Consider the following 19411-nt stretch of genomic DNA (forward strand, 5'->3'; position numbering starts at 1 on the left):
TCAAAAAAAAAATTCAGTTTTAGAAAAAAAATAGTTCCAGAATTTTTGAAAGAAATGTTTTAGTAAAATAAAAGTTCAAAATGTAAGAAAAATATAATTTTAGACAAAAAATTAAAAAAAAATTAGAATTGTATTTTAAAAAAAAAAGTGTCAAAATTTTAAAAAGAAATGATTTTTTTAGAATTTTGAAAATAATTTCCAAATTTTAGAAAGAAATAATTTCAGATTGGTAAGGAAATTATTTCGTAATTGATGAAAATGTAAAATAAGAGTAATTCCAGAATTATTGAAAAATATTTCAGAATCAATATGAAAGGAATTATTCCAGACTTAATCTAAATTTTTAATTACTGAAAGAAATAATTCCAAAATTAATAAAATAAATAAATAATCGAAAACTTAATCAGAATCGATTAAAAGGAATGTTTCCATCTTGAATAGTTTTCAGTCTACCACAATTTGGAGTCCTACACCGAGTTCAGCCCTTTAGTATATCCAATTAGAAGCCACCATATATTACTTAAAAGCCCTTGTGGATCTGGATACCATCTTACAATTGTAACTACGACGGTATAGCTCGCTGTTGGCCCGCGGGTTCCACGAAAATTTTCAATTTTGGCCAGCAATGTCAGAAATGTTGAAGACGCCTGGTTTACAATATATGAATTGCGGATTCATCATTTTTCAGTTAAAACTGTGAAATTCCAGTGTCATTTACACGAAAAAGAGAAAGAAAAAAAAAAGCGCCATCTTGAGTGAAGATCGGCGTCCATTTTCATCCTGTTTTATATAATTAATAATAATAATGATAATATATACAGCGTCCGTCAACATAATATTGCTGCCTTTTTTTCCATTTCACTGTACATTGAATCATGTTCACATAATGTTGCGTATCTTCATGTTTCCATTTCACAGTATGTATGTTTGAGCGCGAAGATAACTTATAGTACAAGTAGAGATATTAGAGGGAGGGAAAAGAAAAGAAAACGGTTGTGCCGTCGACGAACCAATAATAATTAATAATTATAATAATTATTAAAAACCGAATTTTTCTCTTGGAAGTGTCCAAATTCTTCTCCAATGGTCAGTTCTTTTAGGCTGACGAGACCAAATATATTCAGTTTTTTACATGATGAGGTTCGAGATTATTTTTGTTTGTTTTTTTTCAAGATGCGCCTTTGAGATGTTCGTGTCATTATTTTATTATAATCATCATTATATAATCACTATATGTATGTATATAATGGGTGCACACTCGATAGTTTTTCCTGTTGGTTTTTTCATCAAAACGATGATCAGATGACCGTGTTTGTTTTTTCCCTTAGACTTTGATGGCCGAATTGACCCTCATCTTAGTTTTCCGAACTCCACCGGGACTGATCGTTCCCTTGAGCATCTTGATGCAGTCCTGTTCGCACAAAACACTTCCGTTGACGAGGTTGTACCTGTCACCCGTGACCAGCTGGTTGTGGCATTTGACGCACGTGAAGCATTTCACGTGGTACACGTTGCCCTGGGCTCGCATCACGAACTCGCTCGCCGGGATCATCTGCCCGCACGCACTGCACGCGCCGCTGTTGCCGAATAACCTGCAAAGAGATAAGTCAAAAAAAAAAAATTAAGTATCGATATATATATATTTATATATATATATAAATTGATGTAGTGTGAAGAAAATAATGATCATCAGAACAAACTTTTACATAAAGTAAAAATCAATCACTGAAGCCGATATTATTATTATGAAAAAACCGTACAATTCATAAATAGTTTAAAAATTCATAACAAATTGAAGGAACTGGTAAGTTATTCTCGCGAAGGGATATTTCTTGGCACACAAAAAATTAGTTCACATTTTTGTCGATAAAGGGTGCTACATGAAAGTCAGGCACGAGGAATTTGACGTGAGCCTTTCTTCAATTTATTCTGCGTCTGAAACATTACCGAAGCTTCATCACAATCTGTGATCGATGAAAACGATGAAAATCGTTATGTAAGCGCCGGTAATGGGGAAAATTTCGGAATGAGCTATTAATCGTACGCCCTGCATTTGTATAGGACTCTAATTTAGGTATTTCCAGTGATTTGCTTTAGTGCAGCACCCTCTATCGACGGAAATTTGGACTAAATTGCTTTATATACCATCAAAAAAAAAAAAAAAAAATCCTTTCGCGAGAATAACTTTTTCGCAAAAACCGCATTCAATTATAACAACTTTATTACCACGAAGGCGTCCGTGGCGTTCATTCACTGGTTAAAGGGTTCCGGGGCACGCAAAAAGTAAACACTGATCACAGGAATCCGATGGTTCCATTCCCTTAGATAGTAAGACTGAAAAACCAAGTCAAATGGGTCAGAACACTATGCACATTCCTAGGCCTCAAGCGCAGACAAATTCAAATCCACCAAGTAGCGGTTGGAGACTATCAAGCTCAGCATCACATAATCCAGAATAGTTCATCACCTTTTGGGTATTATACGGGCTTCAATCTCGCCAACTAGAATATTGCAAAATATATCACTCATCTCATTATTTCACAAGAAACTGAATATTCTGATAATATTTTCATCCGTACTGGGGGAGGGGGGATCCACACGAGCCTCTTTTTACCTCCCGCGCTTCCCATTGACGTTCATTCACTGATAGTTCGAAAAATAGATAAAGTCACATTCTGAATACCCATCTTCAGATACACACGCATACATTCACAGCTAACATACGAAAGTGTTGAGTTTTTCAATTTTTTGTCCATCGTTCATTTTTTTTTCCATTTGTTGAATAAATAGAAGATGTTCTCCGACACGACCCAGCCTCCTAGGAGGTAAAGAGAGGAAGTTGTCTTGCACAACAGCTCTGGGTGTGAGCGGTCATCAATCAATCAATCCCCTTCTTCAATCATTTTTTCTATCTGATTTCCCTCAACTCAAGACTACTTATAAGACCTTCTACCACCTCGCGGACCATTCCATCACCCACCCAGAGGGCGATATCGCCCACTTTGATAAACACTGCAATACGAGATACGTATCAGCAGGACTGGACAAATCCCAGGCGCCAAGTTACCATGGCGACTAAAAAATTAGTATTGGGGCCTAAAATTTTCTTTGCGTGGTTACTAAATTGCAAGCTATAGGCAGCACAAAATGTTTGGAAGTTATAGCAGAGCATATCTGCCAACATATGGAAGAGGGTCACTATGCCCTGGAAAGTCAAAACAGCCATTATTTTGGGTTTTTTTTTTCTTCGGGTAAAATTTTTTTCTGGCGCCTAATTTTTTTTTGCGATTCGTGCAGCCCTAGTATCAATATCTCCGGCAAAAATTGGCCACGGCTTTAAGGGCTTTTTTTTTTTAAATTTAAGTACACGCTTGATTTCTACCGGAAGAAAATGTATTACAAGAAATATAGCGAGTTTAAGGGTACTTTCTAATACAGTAATAACTGAAAATGGCTTAGAAATAGAGTTAATGGCCGTGGAAGCAGAACAAAGCTGACTATTAAAACTGACTTAATAAATTTCGAAAAAGAAAACATTTTTTTTTTCTGGAAAACAAAGGATGTTGAAGGTGTACGTATATATTCACAACATGATGTACAGGAAGGACAAAAGAAAATGTACATAAAAGCCAGTAAAGGTAGAGGTATAGGAGAGGAGATGGGGAGGCTTTTGGATTAGCCCAAAAGTTCCATTCGAGTTCAAACAAAAGATGGTTTTCCATCTCCCTTTTCTCCCGTTTCCTTTTCCAGAGAAAGAGAGAGGGGGGGGGGGTCGAACGCTATTTCGCATTTGTTTGGAGGGTAAGAAGGAGGGACACACACGAGCCTCTTCCCAATGGCTGCTGCTGTCGATAAATCGATAGGAAGCCATTAAAGCGTTACAAACCTATTAGCCGGGTGGCCGGCGTCGAAATTAATGAAATTAGATAATGGATTTTCTGGATTTTGCAGAGCGGCGCAAACATGATTTGTAGTCGAGAGAAAGAGCCTCTCTCTCTCTCTCTGGAGATGGAGGGCTGGTTGGCTGACCGAGTGGTAGAATAGAAGGCAATGGGGAGCCCCATCCTTTGCAGCATTCGCTTTTCTTTCAACCCTTGCACCCGATAAGTGATTAAGAAAGGCCCGATAGCAAATTACATTAAAGCTATTGCACATTCAAACGGCTTCAGTCCTCTCTTTCCCAGGCTGAGTCCTCTCTCAGGCCGCCCCCACCGTGTAAAGAACGAGCAAGCACACTGTCTGTCTTTGGCAAATGCATAACCAGATATATAGGGACCGAGCAAAAATGCGTCAATCTATCTCTTGAACAGAACGAGCAGATTCAAAACCTGCGCTGGGGGTTATTTGACGAATCCGACCGACCGGTTGATGTTATTGCGAAATTTAAAATTCCACGGTTCAAACGCATCGAACTTCCGAAATTAAATATTAATTCGAGTCGTTCTCAGAGAGACGAGAAATGTGTGCGTGAGATCGGGGGCGCTTTTATCGGATCTCACCACGAATTACATCGTGATGATTAATTTTGTGGAGATTTTCACATTTTTAGAGGATGGTAGATCTTGTCTCTTGTGGTTTAACGGACCAAGGCAGTTGTTTTCGTTGTCCACGGCTCCCTTGCCCAATTGATGGTTCTGTTGCGGCTCAGCAGAATAGTATAGTGATGGGCAAACTACGTCACTTTTTGAATAAAAACAAAACTATCTGTTGGTATTCTTAAAATAAAATGGTTGCTGGTTTTAAACCGATGTGCATGAAAGTACACATCATATGATATAAAACAATATATACAGTCGAATCCCGTTTTAACTAATACCGTTATAGCGAAAATCTCGTTTTAACGAACATGTTTCTAATCCCCCAGATAAGTTTACGTAAGAACAAAATGCAAAAACCTGGAATTCCTTTATAACGAGGTGATTTCTCCGGTCTCTTGGAGTTCGTTATAACGGGATTCGACTGTATATATTGTGAGGGTCGCCGACGGGTCTCTCGACGAACCTCCTGTCACCAGATTCATCCCGTCGGGTGGAGTTCTCCCGGGTTCTTCGCCGAGGACTTGAACATGGGTAGACACTCACAGCAATGAGGATTTGAGAGCAAGGAAACGTCTTTATTTACAGAAACTAGAAGTCCTGCTTCAAATAGAGCAGCCTTCCAAACATACGCATGTCTCTCTTCGAATTCTACTGTCCGAGTCCTTTTAGAATCTCGTTCTTCTCTTTTAACGATCGCATGCCACGCGTACCTTGCATACGTTCACAGCCTCTTCAAATTCTACCCTTCGTAACAATATATATTTATTTTTATGTTGAATACTGGTGTAAATTTCATGCGTCAAAACACCGGTTACTGTGTTTTTTGGTGTTTACAAAAATATATTTTGCGGCAAACATAAAAACATAGTAATTGGTACTTCGGCGCATAAAATTTACGCGGGTACGCATGCAGCTTAAAAACAGAAAAGTTATAATTTTATACCATATGATGTGTACTTTCATGCTGCACATCGATTTAAAACCAACAACCATTTTATATCAAGAATGATAACAGATAGTTTTGCTTTCACTTGATAGATGGCAGCCGAAGTTTTAGTGCAAAACTTTTCAGTTTGAAAGGTAATGTTTATTTCTCTTCCATACAAAAATTATCGGTACGGGAAAGCAAATGAAATTCGAACTCATCCCTCAATGTTTAAGACAATATAATTTATCCTTCTGACGCCCACAAATGTTTAGTAGCAATTCTTAAAAAGACGTTTTTCGTTCGCACAATCGCTGCTCTGAAGTTATCAAGAAAGCAAGCCAAAGGTCCAGAGATGCCCAAAAGAACCTACGAGCTCAGTTGCAGTATATGAAAGCCCATGACCTCAACGGGCTGTTAAATATTAAGACCGTAACAACAGATCAAAATACGTTGACTGTATCATAGTTGTCGAAGAAAGCATTTCTGTGGAATTTCACGAGCGTAACTATCTATCGTCGATGAAAAAAAGAATAATAATAACAAAAACAAGTTTAACAAAATATCGAAATTAAATTAACAGAGATTTAAAATCTGCTGGGGGTTTTTTTATATGCCCGCGTCAGGCATGCGGTCGAAAAAAATACGATCGAAATTTTTACATGCAACGAGCATGCAGGGAAACAGATTTGTCTAGCCTTAATTGGAACCCATGTAATTATTATTTCTATGATAAAGAGGCCGAAAGAAACGAAACAACCGGCTGATGTCATCGACCACTAACTAGGCTCAGAGCCACAGACAGCATCAGAATGAATGCCTTGGAAAAATCCCAAACTTATTCCACCACGAGAAATGATTTATATCAAATGCACACACAAACACATGCACAAGCCGAGGTAAATTTTAATGTTCTTCTTCGAGGTTAAAGGAGTTTTACGACGACACTCGATAGCAGACGCAGTTATTGCGGAATGAAATCTCGTAAAGACTACTACTAGTAGTGCGTGGCACTTTACAGAAGAGTCTTCAGTTAATTAGTGTTATTAACCGACGTGGGGAGGGGGGAGTAGAGATAACTAAAGATAAGGGCCTATATTAATCTAGAGGGGCCCCCAAGAACAGCAGGATTTCCGAACCGTTAATTCTATTAGCCATCAAATCTAATCAATTACGCCCAACTCCCGGGAGGTGAGTTGCGTTACGGCCACTTTCGTTGGTTTAACGCAATCGGAGATTGCGATCGTTTCCATCTCCCATCTCCATCCTATTCTCTCTCTCTCATTTGATGTAAATTATATATATAACTCATAACATATATAAACAAACACACGGGTATAGTGGTAGTAGTATAGTAGTACTACTACAACAATATTATGGAGTGGTTCCGTAGATGGAAGTTCGCTTAATAACCATCGCGGTTGATCAAAATAAGTTAGTTATCTTATCCAGATGCTCTCAACACGTCTTACGATCTTATGAGAAATTATTATCTGTGATTATACAGCATTAATTATTACTATTATTACATTATGTATTTCTCTCATCTCTCCGTTGGAGGCGAAATTATCGAGTGAGTATTAAAATTTAATTAGTCTAGGCCAGCTGTTCTCAACCGGTGCTCCACGGCCACTCAAGGAAAATAAAAAACCAGTAAAATTTAAAAAAAAATGGTTGCGAATATTTTTAAATAATAAAAATAAATCAGTCTTTCATGAGTAATTAAAAAATGGGCCTATACGAGGCTCCGCCATAGAATTTTTTTTACTAAAAAGTGCTCCGCGAGTCAAAAAAGGTTGAGAACCCCCCGGTGGTCTAGGGCTCTAGGCCATACATACTCGCGGGCCAAAATTGGCACTCGGCGTTGAGTGACGTGGTAAACAGCCTCAAATCTAATTTTTTAAGATGAGCTAACCGGCACATTTACAGACCTATTGCGGCGTTAAAAAGTCTCACCGCAGAGAGCAACAGGCCTACAACAGTATAATTCATTCATTACACTTCACGCACTATGAGTTGAGAAAAACTCATAGTTTAAAAAAACGTAGTAGTAGTTGGCCTCCCTTAACTTCTTGATTCAGCTAATGCATGAATGCATCCCCTCCCCCAAAAGGGGGGCAGTATGGTTTTAGGTTGAGAAACACTGCTATAAAGTACTACGTATGAACCGTACCAACGAAATGCCGAAAACACCTCTGGACCGTAAAGAGTTGATGTTCGATGAACTACCAATTTGTCTCGGAAGAATCAGAAAAACTCTGAAAATATTACTGAAATTCACGGAATAAATGCAATCAATATTCTAAAACACACATTGTCTTGACCTGGGTTTCGAAATTTCCTATAAAAATCGGCGGAAAAACTCGAAGAATTTCTGAAATTACAGACCCAGAAATAAAATTAAATAGAATAAAATAGCCTTGACCTCATTCTCTTTTAAAATGATATAAAAGATAGAAATAAAAAAAAAACACCTTTCACTGGATCATCGTCATGATCATCGTATGAGTACATGTAAGGAAAAAACCCTCTGTAATTTCGGATATGGCCGTTCACGAAAATTGATCACTTTTTTACGGGACATCAACCAATGATGGAAAATTACATACCACGGGAACAGATAGATATATATAACGGATTTGCCCGAGGGCCATCCGATGGCTCTATAATAATCATAATAACAATAATGATGATACATATCTCTCGTATTGTACCTTAGATAAAGATCGGTCGATAAAGAAATACAGCTTTATCCAATTTATTGTTGTCTTTTTTTCCCGTTATTTAGTGCTATGTATTTCACATTTTATGTAGTTTCAGGTCATAAAAGATGTATTGAAAACACGAATATTGGTAAATATATGGGTATTATCCAGCGTATGATTATGATTTATCGTCTTTGTAGGTACTTCGAAAATTACACAAGAAACAGAACCAATAAGTTTGATTGATAAGAAACGGCCGAGACAAGACGATGGATACTTGCCAGTAAAGGTAAGTTACATGAGTACTGATCGTATAAAACAGCGTTTCTCAACCGGGTATCCGCGAAACTATGGGGGGGGGGTCTCTCGAGAAATCGTTAGGGTTTCTGAAAGAAACAGTGGATCAATAGCAGTGTGTGATAGTTGTGGTAAAATTGCAAGAAAAAAGGATCATCAGGAAAGGAGAATCAAGGATTCTCCTTAACAACACGAAATTGTTTCAACGGTTTTATGAACATGGAGAGTTTTTGAAGGGTTTTTCAGAATATATAGAGAGTGTTTCAAGGGTTTTCTAAACCACGGCGATTGTTTCAAGGGTTTTCTATAGGACATGAAGATTGTTTTGAAAATTCCTTAAGGAAATACAAATTCTTCCAACGGTTTTCTAAAACATAGACATTATTTCAAGGAAGTACGAAAGCCTGGATAACCAAGCGGAGATCCAGATGTAGTTCGGAAAGAAAATTCACATTTCTCTGTGGGGAATCGAACCACCAATCTGTGTCCGGATAGTCGTACATACATATGCTCTAAGGAATGAAAATGTCTGCCCTCTGTAGTTCAATGGTTAGAACACTCGCCCGGACAGTGAGAGATTGGTGGTTCGATTCGCCACAGAGGAATGTGAATTTTCTTTCCGAACTACATCTCTATCTCCGCTTGGTTATCCAGGCTTTTGCACATCGTATGAACAGCGGAGAGAGTGACATCGTTTCTCTCTATTATTTCAAGGGTTTTTCCAGAGCATAGAGATTCTATATAGATAGGGTTTTATAGCATATTGGTGATTGTTTAAAGGGTTTTCCAGAACAGGGAGTTTACTAGGAAGTGAAGATCGTTTCAAGAATTTTTTGAGAACATGGGGGATTACTTTAATGGTAGAACACATGGAGATTGTTTTGAGGATTTTGCAACGATAAAAATACGCTGGTCTAGAATAACTAGGTTGAAAATCAAGGTTTTCAAAACAATTTGGAGAAAAAAACTGGTGCAAACTGTTAACCATTTCTTCGGCGTGTTGCCTGTTGTGGTCTTTGCAGTATTGCATTTTTCCAAATACAAAGGCGACAACAGGCGAAAGGCCCAACTAGGGGGCTGAAAACAGATGTCCATAAAAAATATGGAAATAAAACATAACTAAAATAGAGCACCATAAAATAAGAGCAATTATCACGAGAAATCAATAGACAATTAAAATGAAACTAGTAAAAACTAATGCTTATGATCAATTGAAATACCTATCTACGTATGGATATCTTCTCGATTTATCTCAATTGGTTTATCGTATTTCTTTCCAAATGTGTCAATTGTGTTAGAATTTACGACTCCCGGAGGTAAGCTGTATTCCATTTATCCACAACCCTGTCAGAGAAAAATTCTCTATGACACCACAATCTGGAATTGTCCCTTACTAATCGGTACCGGGGACCCCTCTTGGTCTTATAGGTTCCCAATCCGGTGCACTATTACTGACGCTGATTCAGATGAAAAATACATTTGATAGAATGTATTCATTTCAAAATCATGAAATGCTCCGTATTTTCACGTAAACGATAAAGATTAAAATCAAGCTCGCCCGATTGAGATGAGGGCAGGGCATTGCTGGAAAGAAACATGATTCCCATTTAATTCCACTGATCATTGGTATAGGTGCATACATAATATGTACGTGAACTCTGAACAAAATAAGTATGTGCTATCAGACGCAAAAGGGTGTATATCTTGCTCACGTCCAACCAGAATTCTCGGTGGATTAGTCCTTAATTCGAACAGCTCATCCGTCCACATACGAAAAAGAAAGTAATGAGAAGAGGCATCTCCATTCCCCCCATCGCTTGCCTCGTTTGAAGATTACCGCCAAAAAACAGAAAAGAATCTTCTTCACACAATTTTGGAGGAAAAGACCGATATACTATGTATATAATAAGGCTCGAGAAAAAGGAGAGAAGTTAAAAAAAAAACCAAAACACGTGAGATAGGGTGGCCGGGAATGAAGAGGCTATTTCCAAGAGGGGGGGCCCCCATGAATAAATAGGCAATTATCCTCTCTTTCCGCTCTGGCCCCCACGGCACTGACGGCCCAAAAGCAAAGACACATTTCTAATTAGGGGTAAAAGCAAATGAAAGCAAACACGCGATGACGTACCTTCCACGATGAAATTTAACGAGCGCCAGTCACTGCAATGGATCACTTCGACGTGATCTTTTTTGGAAGGGGGGGGGGAGACCCACATCTGCTATTCCCCTTGAAAAGTCTGATGAATAAGGAGCTACCCCCCCCCCCTCCCTATTCGACTTACAAAAATGAGTGATTTGAAAGTTTGTAAAAAAATAGATGCACGTCACTAGTGAGGGACTAGGTGTTTAATAATCGCTTGACAATGGTTGTGTGTTTCGTGTACTGATAAAACTGCCAGAGGATGTTTGTTTAGCAGCATGAGGGATGGCGTAGTTATTTATTATTATTATCATTTTTTGCGTGTGTGTGCATACAGTGTAATGTGTGTATACAGCATCATTCATGCTTTCTATATCAGAAAACCACGCTCTTTATTATGGCCATATTTATCGAATAGCGTCCCGTAAATATTTCCGAAATTCATTAAAATTGGACAAGATAGCAGTGAGAAGCCTGTATATCAAAGAAGACATTTTTTGAGGAAAGAAATAATGCTAGTTTTGAGTCTCAGCAGCAGAGAGTGTACCGAAACTTAAGACGCAAATTACAAGACTTAACACTACATTTATTAACATAATTTATATGAAAATAATTCTTCATTTCATCACATTCTTCTTCTTCTTCTTAATTCTTCTTTCATAAACGAGACGTCATTGGACACGTGGTGTCTGTCTGTCTTCTTCAAGCACTTGATACATATTCTGTTGGGCATTCCTTTGAATTTCAAAACAGAATACTCGGTTCCAGAAATTTCAAAATCTGGATGAAGACGGGTTAAGATTTTGGATTTTTTTCGAGATAGGACGGATAGGCGCTAGATTAAACTTGTAAGATATCCAGTGAGTTATTCATCGGTACATAAAAGGCAATCTAAATCTCATTTCAGACCGAGCAAGTTTGAAAATTTTGCAATTTCAGAGGAAGAGATAGTCTAGGCACCTCTTTTGATACCTTTTCCAAAACTCATGATGAACATGTTTGATAAAAAAATCATGATTTTTCTTGTATAGTCTTTTTATTTTACCACGCTGGCCTCATACGAAGACATACCGAAAAAAAAAAAAATAAGGTTTCATCTAATATAGTCAGGTGTATTTTTCGATATACATGGTCAATAACGTGTTAAAAAAAATCCATTATACCAATTTATTTTTTAAATATTTTTTGGCATTTTAGAAAGCACATCTTTTAGGGTCGTTTCAGTACAAAATACGACTACATAAGTACAATAATATTGATATCTACAAAGGGTTGATTCCTTGTCGGTGTAATTTTTCGAGAGCTGTTGAAATTTTACGCTTTCGGAGGTTTATCAAACTGCACAAAACTGAGGGAATAAAAAATAAAATTTAATTTAACGACTATTCAACTTTGCTGAACAAGTTTTTATCAAATTATAAATAACAATAAAATAAAGGGAAACTATATTTTACCCCCATAATTGACCACACTGTACATAATTACCATTTTGATTGATTAAGTTACTGTGTTGTCCCAATTAAAAATATCATGCTAACAGGACTCACTCATTTACATACGTATTTGTGGAAAAAAAATGTCAATATGTTTTCAAAGGGTTGAATCATCGAAAGTTAATATCATACACACAGATAAAATATACATATGTAATATATCCATACAACTCCTGTTCTGCGTTCTAATGACAAATAAAAGTCCTCCAGGTATGATAGAGTTTTACAATAAACCAATCGTATATATACGTAGCTATACTTTCTAGAACCTTTACTCGTTTATTTAGCTTTATTTCTCTAACGCATCTTCACCATAAAAACCATCATTCTTCTAGAGAGAACGATAACCCCCTATAAGAAAATGAACCTTACAACTTCCAGGCGTTAAAAACAAACCATTTATTCCACTGTTTAATAAGAATCTTTTCGAACAAGGGAAATGTCTTATTTTTACGAGGAAATACTCAACTCTGTAATTTTAGTATCATTTTACTACTTACGATCTTCATCTACAGTATTTCGAAAACTAGATTGAAGCTTAGAAGACTCAAATCTCAAATTTTTTTGTTTTTCCTTATTTTATTTCGCGATATTTATCTATTAATACGATCATTTTCTCAGTTTCAAGTCTCTATCATTGAAGCTACATCGGCGAAGCGGCTAAAGCTCGCCATTTTCAGATCAAAATTTATTGTCAGATAGAAGTCTTTTGAAAAGAAGTGGGCGGAATTCAGATTGAACGTGGGATAATCCCATACCTCAAATCAAATTTTTGGGGCAATTGCTGATTCCGAACAGAAGCGACATTCATTCCAATCTCTGACAACTTTTGTTGTGATGATTTTTGCGTTCGTAGTACACAGTTATGAGCGACCCGAAGCTAATAAATATAGCCCAGAAGTTTAGGCACTAAAAATGCCTAAAATAGGCACTAAAAAAGGCATTTATAATTTTTGAAAGGAAGAAAAAATAACTAAAAACAAAGGTATTAAGGTTCAAAAACTAGCTAAATATATAATTGGTTGCACTTAACCCGTTTATTGCTTTAATTATGGTTGATAATAACTGCATTATTACCTAAGTTAAATTGATTTCACTCAAGATAAAATGCTATTAGACCTCAGGATTAGGCCAATTCCAGGACAACCATTACCAGAAACGGAGCCGGTAGAGAAAATGACATGTGGGACTCCTTCGAGTTGCGAATAATTTTCGTTTATTTGTTGTATTATGTGGAATAATCATCATTTCTATAGTTGAAACACACACACACACACACACATGGCTATCTTATTCTATTTTTGTAAAAGAAAAATTAACTAATTTTTTAATATTACCACATATTTAGGTGTCCTTCAAACGCGGGGGCCCCTCGTGTGTATGGCGTCGGGGCCCCCCAACGCAATCGACTACTAAATGTGTATGTTTAATAAATAGCCATAGTTGTTTGCAATGCATTTATGGTGCGAAAAAAACAAGATCAAAACAACATGGGCCTCAGAGCCCTGTCTGCTCCAATCCCGCCTTGTGTGCGCCATGACGTCAATTCATTGCCTCTTGGGCTAGTCATCGGTGAGCTATACACAAACAACGCAGTCCAATGGCTGATCGAGACATATCATATGAAGCATGTGGAGAAACAAAAATTTCGAATTTTCCCTCTGCTTTTCTATTTCTAACACGGGCTGCGTTGATCTGAAAAAAAATCATTAACGTCTAACGCCATCCTGTCAAAGCAAAGTTAGTGCATGGCACCACCAATCTCTGAGGTCACTTATTTGCATCTAAATGGGGCTGGACGGGAGGAAAACGTTTTTAATGATAATTAATACTGAAAGTTGGAAAATTTTAAAAAGAACAATTCTTTTGAAGTTCTCAATGCTCAAAGTATCCAAATTTTACATATTATGGCCTCTGAAATTCATTAATAAACTTAAAACTATGTTAAAGACACATTTATGGCACGAAAATTGCAGAAAAGACATTTTTACCAAAAAAGTTTGGAAATATGCAAGAAAAGGCATTTATGACATTTTGCCTAAACTTCTGGGCTGTACTAATAAAATTCTAATAAATAACTAGCGCCATCTATTTAACTTGTACGTAAAAATTTATCGGCCTGCTTTTCATCATAAAATAATTTATAATTATTGGAATGTTTATTTTTTTTTTTGTCGTCACCCTACTTATATAGGAAATATTCAAGTTTTAACACACAGAGTTACATAATTGCATATGCTTTCGAATGAAAAATTTTCCCTCAACAGAATCATTCATAATTTTCTTCATACTAAAAATTAAAAGGTATGTATCACATATAGAGAAAAGATGAATCGGTATCAGTCTGACTCTGATGGATATTACGCGCAACACGGGGGATAAAATATACATGTACAATATATACCCATACAACTTCGCTTTTACGTTCTAATGACAAATGAAATCCTTCTGCATATGATAAAGTTTTACAATAAACCAATCGTATATACGTAACTATACTTTCCAGAACATTTACCCGTCGAAGAATAAATTTATTTGGCTTTATATTTCTCTAAAGCATCTTCACCATAAAAAACCATCATTCTCCACAGGAGAACGATAAACTCCCCTACGTGAAACTGAACAGTATAATACCTTATGTCTTGTGGGCGTTAAAAAACAATCCATTGATTTCACTGTTCAACAAGAATCCATTTTTTTTGAACAAGAGAAATATCTTTTTTTTTACGAGGAAATTCCCAACTCTGTAATTTTAGTATCATTTTGCTCGTTACGATCTTCATCTATCACATTTTCGAAAACTAGATTGACGCTTAGAAGACACAAATCAGAATTTTTCTTCTTGTTTTTTTTTTTACTTATTTTATTTTGAGAAATGATCTTCGAACTTGATTTCGCGAACAAGAAAATTTTTTTTTTCTATCTCTCCGGCTCCTTATATTATTTTCCTCGATCAAGTCTCACACATACCGGACACACACACACACATATCCCTTCTATATATAATTTTTTTTTATTCGTGATTTATTTCGTCCAGGTTATTATCTTTTCCACGGGCGGTAGGAACTGAATTACCGCGACCGATTCATCATTCCTGATATTTAATCTCGATTCGATGTGATAAATGAAGCATTTCGAGAGGCGCCAGGGCTTATATATATCAGGAGAGAGAGAGGGGGGGGGGGTCGGCAGTTTCCTCTCCCTCCAATTTTATTTTTTTTTATTGTTATTCCGGGAAAAAAGGGGAGCTCCATTTTCTTCTCCTGGAATCAGCTTTCACGGCTTCAAACGAACAAGAAAAACACAAAATTTGATTAGCGTGTTCCGATCAATATTTAACAGAGGATATCACATGTGCGTATTCATGTGATTCTGATTTCTCCCATTATATTGTCGCGATATAGTCCGGATATAGATGCTATATCGTCCAAAAGCCGTTTGAGTGGATTATCACGGTAGGATCTTGGAAGAAGTCTCTTTAAATCTCATGGGAACCAACTTGTAAAAACGAAAATTAACAGATCTTCAGACTGATATAACGCTAAACAACTTCTTCGACAAACCATAAAAGCAATGAAAATGGAAAATATATGCATAATTAAGCAATAAACTACGCAATTGGTATTTGAATTAGATGAATTCAGAGCAAATGCTGTGATAAAATAACGATTGATCGCTATTTTCATTCGTTATAGCTAAGTATGATACCCTGATTCTTTTCCGCTTTCGATACCCGTAAAGTTTGTTTTTTGGCATGATGCATCGGCAGAAGGGAAAGCAGCATTTAAGAAACATCATGATGGCCCTCGCGTTCAAAAAAAATTGAAGTTACTTGGAATATGTATATAACAGCTTTTCAAGACAAATACAATAAAACTCGATTATACCGACACTTCGGCTGTAACGTCAATAAGTGGCAGTTCCACCTAAGTTTGTCTACTTTCTCTCTACAATTAATACGACATTAAAATCATCGCATTGATTGGTGATAGTTGTTCAGTTATCATCCACTCTGCATATTGTAATAAGATTTACATGGTTCATATTACAGTATGTAGAGTGGATGATAACTGAACAACTATCACCAATCAATGATTGTGTGAAACCATGGATTGGTTGTAATAAGTAAACAATTTCCAAATCAACACATAATCGTATGTATTGGCATCACCTTATTTTCCAGTTGTATTTTATATTCAAGTATCCTAAACAGAATCAAACGGCAAAAAAATCGAGAAATCTATATGTACAAGATCATTTCTATCGGTAATATCCTCAAAAAAATCATTATTCAACTCAGAAACATACTTATACATATGCCTTTACAATGTTTACCAAACGAGGGGGGGGGGGGCTCTAAGATAACGTTAAGAATATCAATAAATAACAAATAGATACAATTTTCTGCAAGTAAAAAAAGAAAAAAGAGGAAAAACTAGAAATTCCATCTCCTGGAAGAAGTAAGAAGAAAAGAATTATGGGAGGAAAAGAACTGATTCTCAAGAGGATTCGGATCTAGAAACAAGAAGAGAAAAAAAAATTGGATCTTTTGAGGTCTATAAAAATAATTGGGAATTTGTTTCAATAACTAGTAGTCATTACAGAGTTTTTCCTTTTTTTTCCTATTATTTTATTATTATTATTGTTATTTTCATTTTTCTTTTTTGTTTTGTTCCCAGTGGACAACTTTGGTCGTTAGGAAAAGAAATTCTGTTTGAGTCCAAGAGGAAAGAGGAGAAATCCAAGACGAGGTTCACAGACAGAAAGAGAAAATGCCAATTGCATTTCGTTGCAGGTTCGGTCGGTCTGTGGTCGTTCGGCCTTTGGACGGAAAAATGGATTACCGCAAACTACCGATCGCGGCTAACCAATGACGACCGAAATAGTCGGATAGAAATCTTTGCGATATCGTTTTTGTCACTTTCACACACGCGCGCGAGCGCGATCGGCATTGGAAGTAGGTGCTGCTTCGGCGGGAGGGAAACCATATATTGTATATACTACGGTAAAAATGTGATAAATCATTTATTATGCATAATCGGTATGTGTCATAATTATAGGTATAAAGTTATGCAGAATATCTACATTCCCGATTAGAGTAAAAATACTAATTTATGTGAGTTTTATTGAAAAAGAGGGACAGTTTTAGTTGATTAATAACTTTGCCCGATGCGTTTTCATCATCAAGTGATAGTTCCACCGTATTTGTCATCGATAGCAAAGCCCTTGACATTCGGAAGATGTGTCAAATCGAATCATCAAAACAGCTTACTTTGCGAGAGACTAACGAAGACGGAAAAACACGTGTTATATGGACAAGTAATATACTTAAAAACACTTATTCTTTACTGAAAAAATTGTAAAAACGGCAAAAAACCATTAAAATACTGGTCATATAGAATTTGGTCTATTCGGTCCCCTTTGCGGAAGATTTGGTTCGGCGAACGTTGTTTAGTATTCGGCCGAATATCTATGTACACGAAACTAATTAAAAAATCATATTGATATAAATATATTAAAAATTTCCCGATTATATTTTATTGTGGTGCATATCCCCGCGGTGAAAGAGGTTATGCCAGTGTGAATTTCTCGGATAGGGAAAACATGAAACTGAAAATAGAATTATACTGCAATAAGGTTAAAGTGAGCATGAATTATATATACAAGTCAAGTTCCACACTACTGAAGAATGTATCTAAACAAGATACAGTGTCCCTTGACTAATGAATGTCTCTAATTACGAATTTGTCGGCTAACAAAGATAATGTTTCAACGTTTTTCTGCCTCAGCTAGCGAATGCGAATTCAGCTAACGGACATTATAGTTGATATGGATGCATCAGTTTTCATAAAACGGCCGCGTCGTGAGTTAAATTTTTGTGCTAATCAAAATGAATCCAATGAGTAACTCACTCGAGCCAGATTAATATTTTTCCATCTTGGAATCGCTTCCTAGATAACCTTCTCTTTCAGAAAGATTTTTGAGCTATTTCATATAAAATTAATAATTAACACTAGGAACTTACCTTTTCCATCTGCATGTGTGTAAGTGAGAGAGAAATGAGCTGAATATATTACATACCGCCTGATTAATTTTTTTTTCACCATGGCACATGAACATGCAGCCGACTGCATAGTGTAAAGATATTCTGTTTTTCATCTTCCTTTAAATTATCCTTTATTCAATTGTGAACTTGTTCATCTCGGTCTTCGATCAGTTTTTTAATAGTTGTTAGTCTTTTATGAAGGTTGCTTTGTGAGATTTTAGGCAGTTCCTAGGACGAATCAAACTATTTTCCACAGAAACCTATGAATAATCGTATTTCGGATAACGAATTATCTTCGTTAGCCGAGGTATCGTTGTATTAAGCTACGGAAAAGGGCCAAAGGATATTTGAAGAGAAAAAACAAGAAAAAAGAGTCGTGAGTTTTTATGATGCATTACTAATTGAGAATAAATATAAATGGTTGAAATTTTCTTAATTAGAAGTAAAATTGCAATAAGAGTGTACAAGAGTGTTGAAAAAATAAATATTCTTTGAAATCAATCGTTAGATTTGATTGTCAATACTATGGAAATAAAATTCATTCAACTACCAGTATTTTAGTATTCAAATGATAAGTTGAAAATTTAATTTCAATCATTTAAAATTTATAATAATTTTATTTTCAATTAAAAACACACCGATTTTACTTATAATTGCGATGGTTTTTCAGGAAATCGATATTCGGCCACTGAATATCCAAGGGGGTATAAGGCGAAAACATTAACCGAGTATTCGGTATTTGGCTAAATCACTATTCGTGCCATCCCTGATTGAAATTATTTTCTACAATATTTTTTTGTTGTTGTTCATATGAAAGAATTAACACAAAACTATTACACTTTTAAATCACAAACACAATTTAAGTATTTCGAACTCATTCTTTCTACATTACTGCACAACACTCGTATAGAGATGCATAAGAAAAACTCGCAATACATAACATGTTACATTTGTTATAGACCAACAACAACAAAAAAATAAAAACCTCCCGTTTATAGTTATAAAGGGAATCAAATGGGAAGAAATAAAACACGCCGTTTCTATACTAAATGAGGCCGTAGCGAGCATGATAAAGGCCTAACTATGTGCGCTCGACAAAATTGAAATACAAAAAATATAAAAGAAAATTTTAGAAGAACAAAAAAAAAAAGGAGAGAGGCGCTTTGTTATAAAGAGGAAAAACGAGAAGAGGGACATTTGTTTTTAGGAGTTTTTTTATGCTGTTTTATTTTGTTCTTATTTTTCGTCTTTTGTTAGAGTAACGAGG

General features: G+C 36.1%; 1 protein-coding gene across 1 annotated transcript in view; it reads right to left on the reverse strand.

Moving 5' to 3' along the window:
• Positions 1 to 1169: 1169 nt before the first annotated feature.
• Positions 1170 to 19411, reverse strand: part of LOC149087792 (LIM domain transcription factor LMO4-like) — a 223001-nt gene continuing 204759 nt past the window's right edge. Inside the window, exon 4 of the mRNA XM_089231706.1 lies at positions 1170 to 1592. Coding sequence (XP_089087832.1) covers positions 1325 to 1592 — 268 coding nt within the window. The 3' untranslated portion in view covers positions 1170 to 1324. The remainder of the gene's footprint in view (positions 1593 to 19411) is intronic.

Source organism: Pholcus phalangioides, unplaced genomic scaffold (assembly GCF_987345545.1).
Source record: "Pholcus phalangioides strain wild (caught in Gottingen) unplaced genomic scaffold, Ppha-v1.0 ptg000004l_1, whole genome shotgun sequence".
Lineage (NCBI taxonomy): Eukaryota > Metazoa > Arthropoda > Arachnida > Araneae > Pholcidae > Pholcus > Pholcus phalangioides.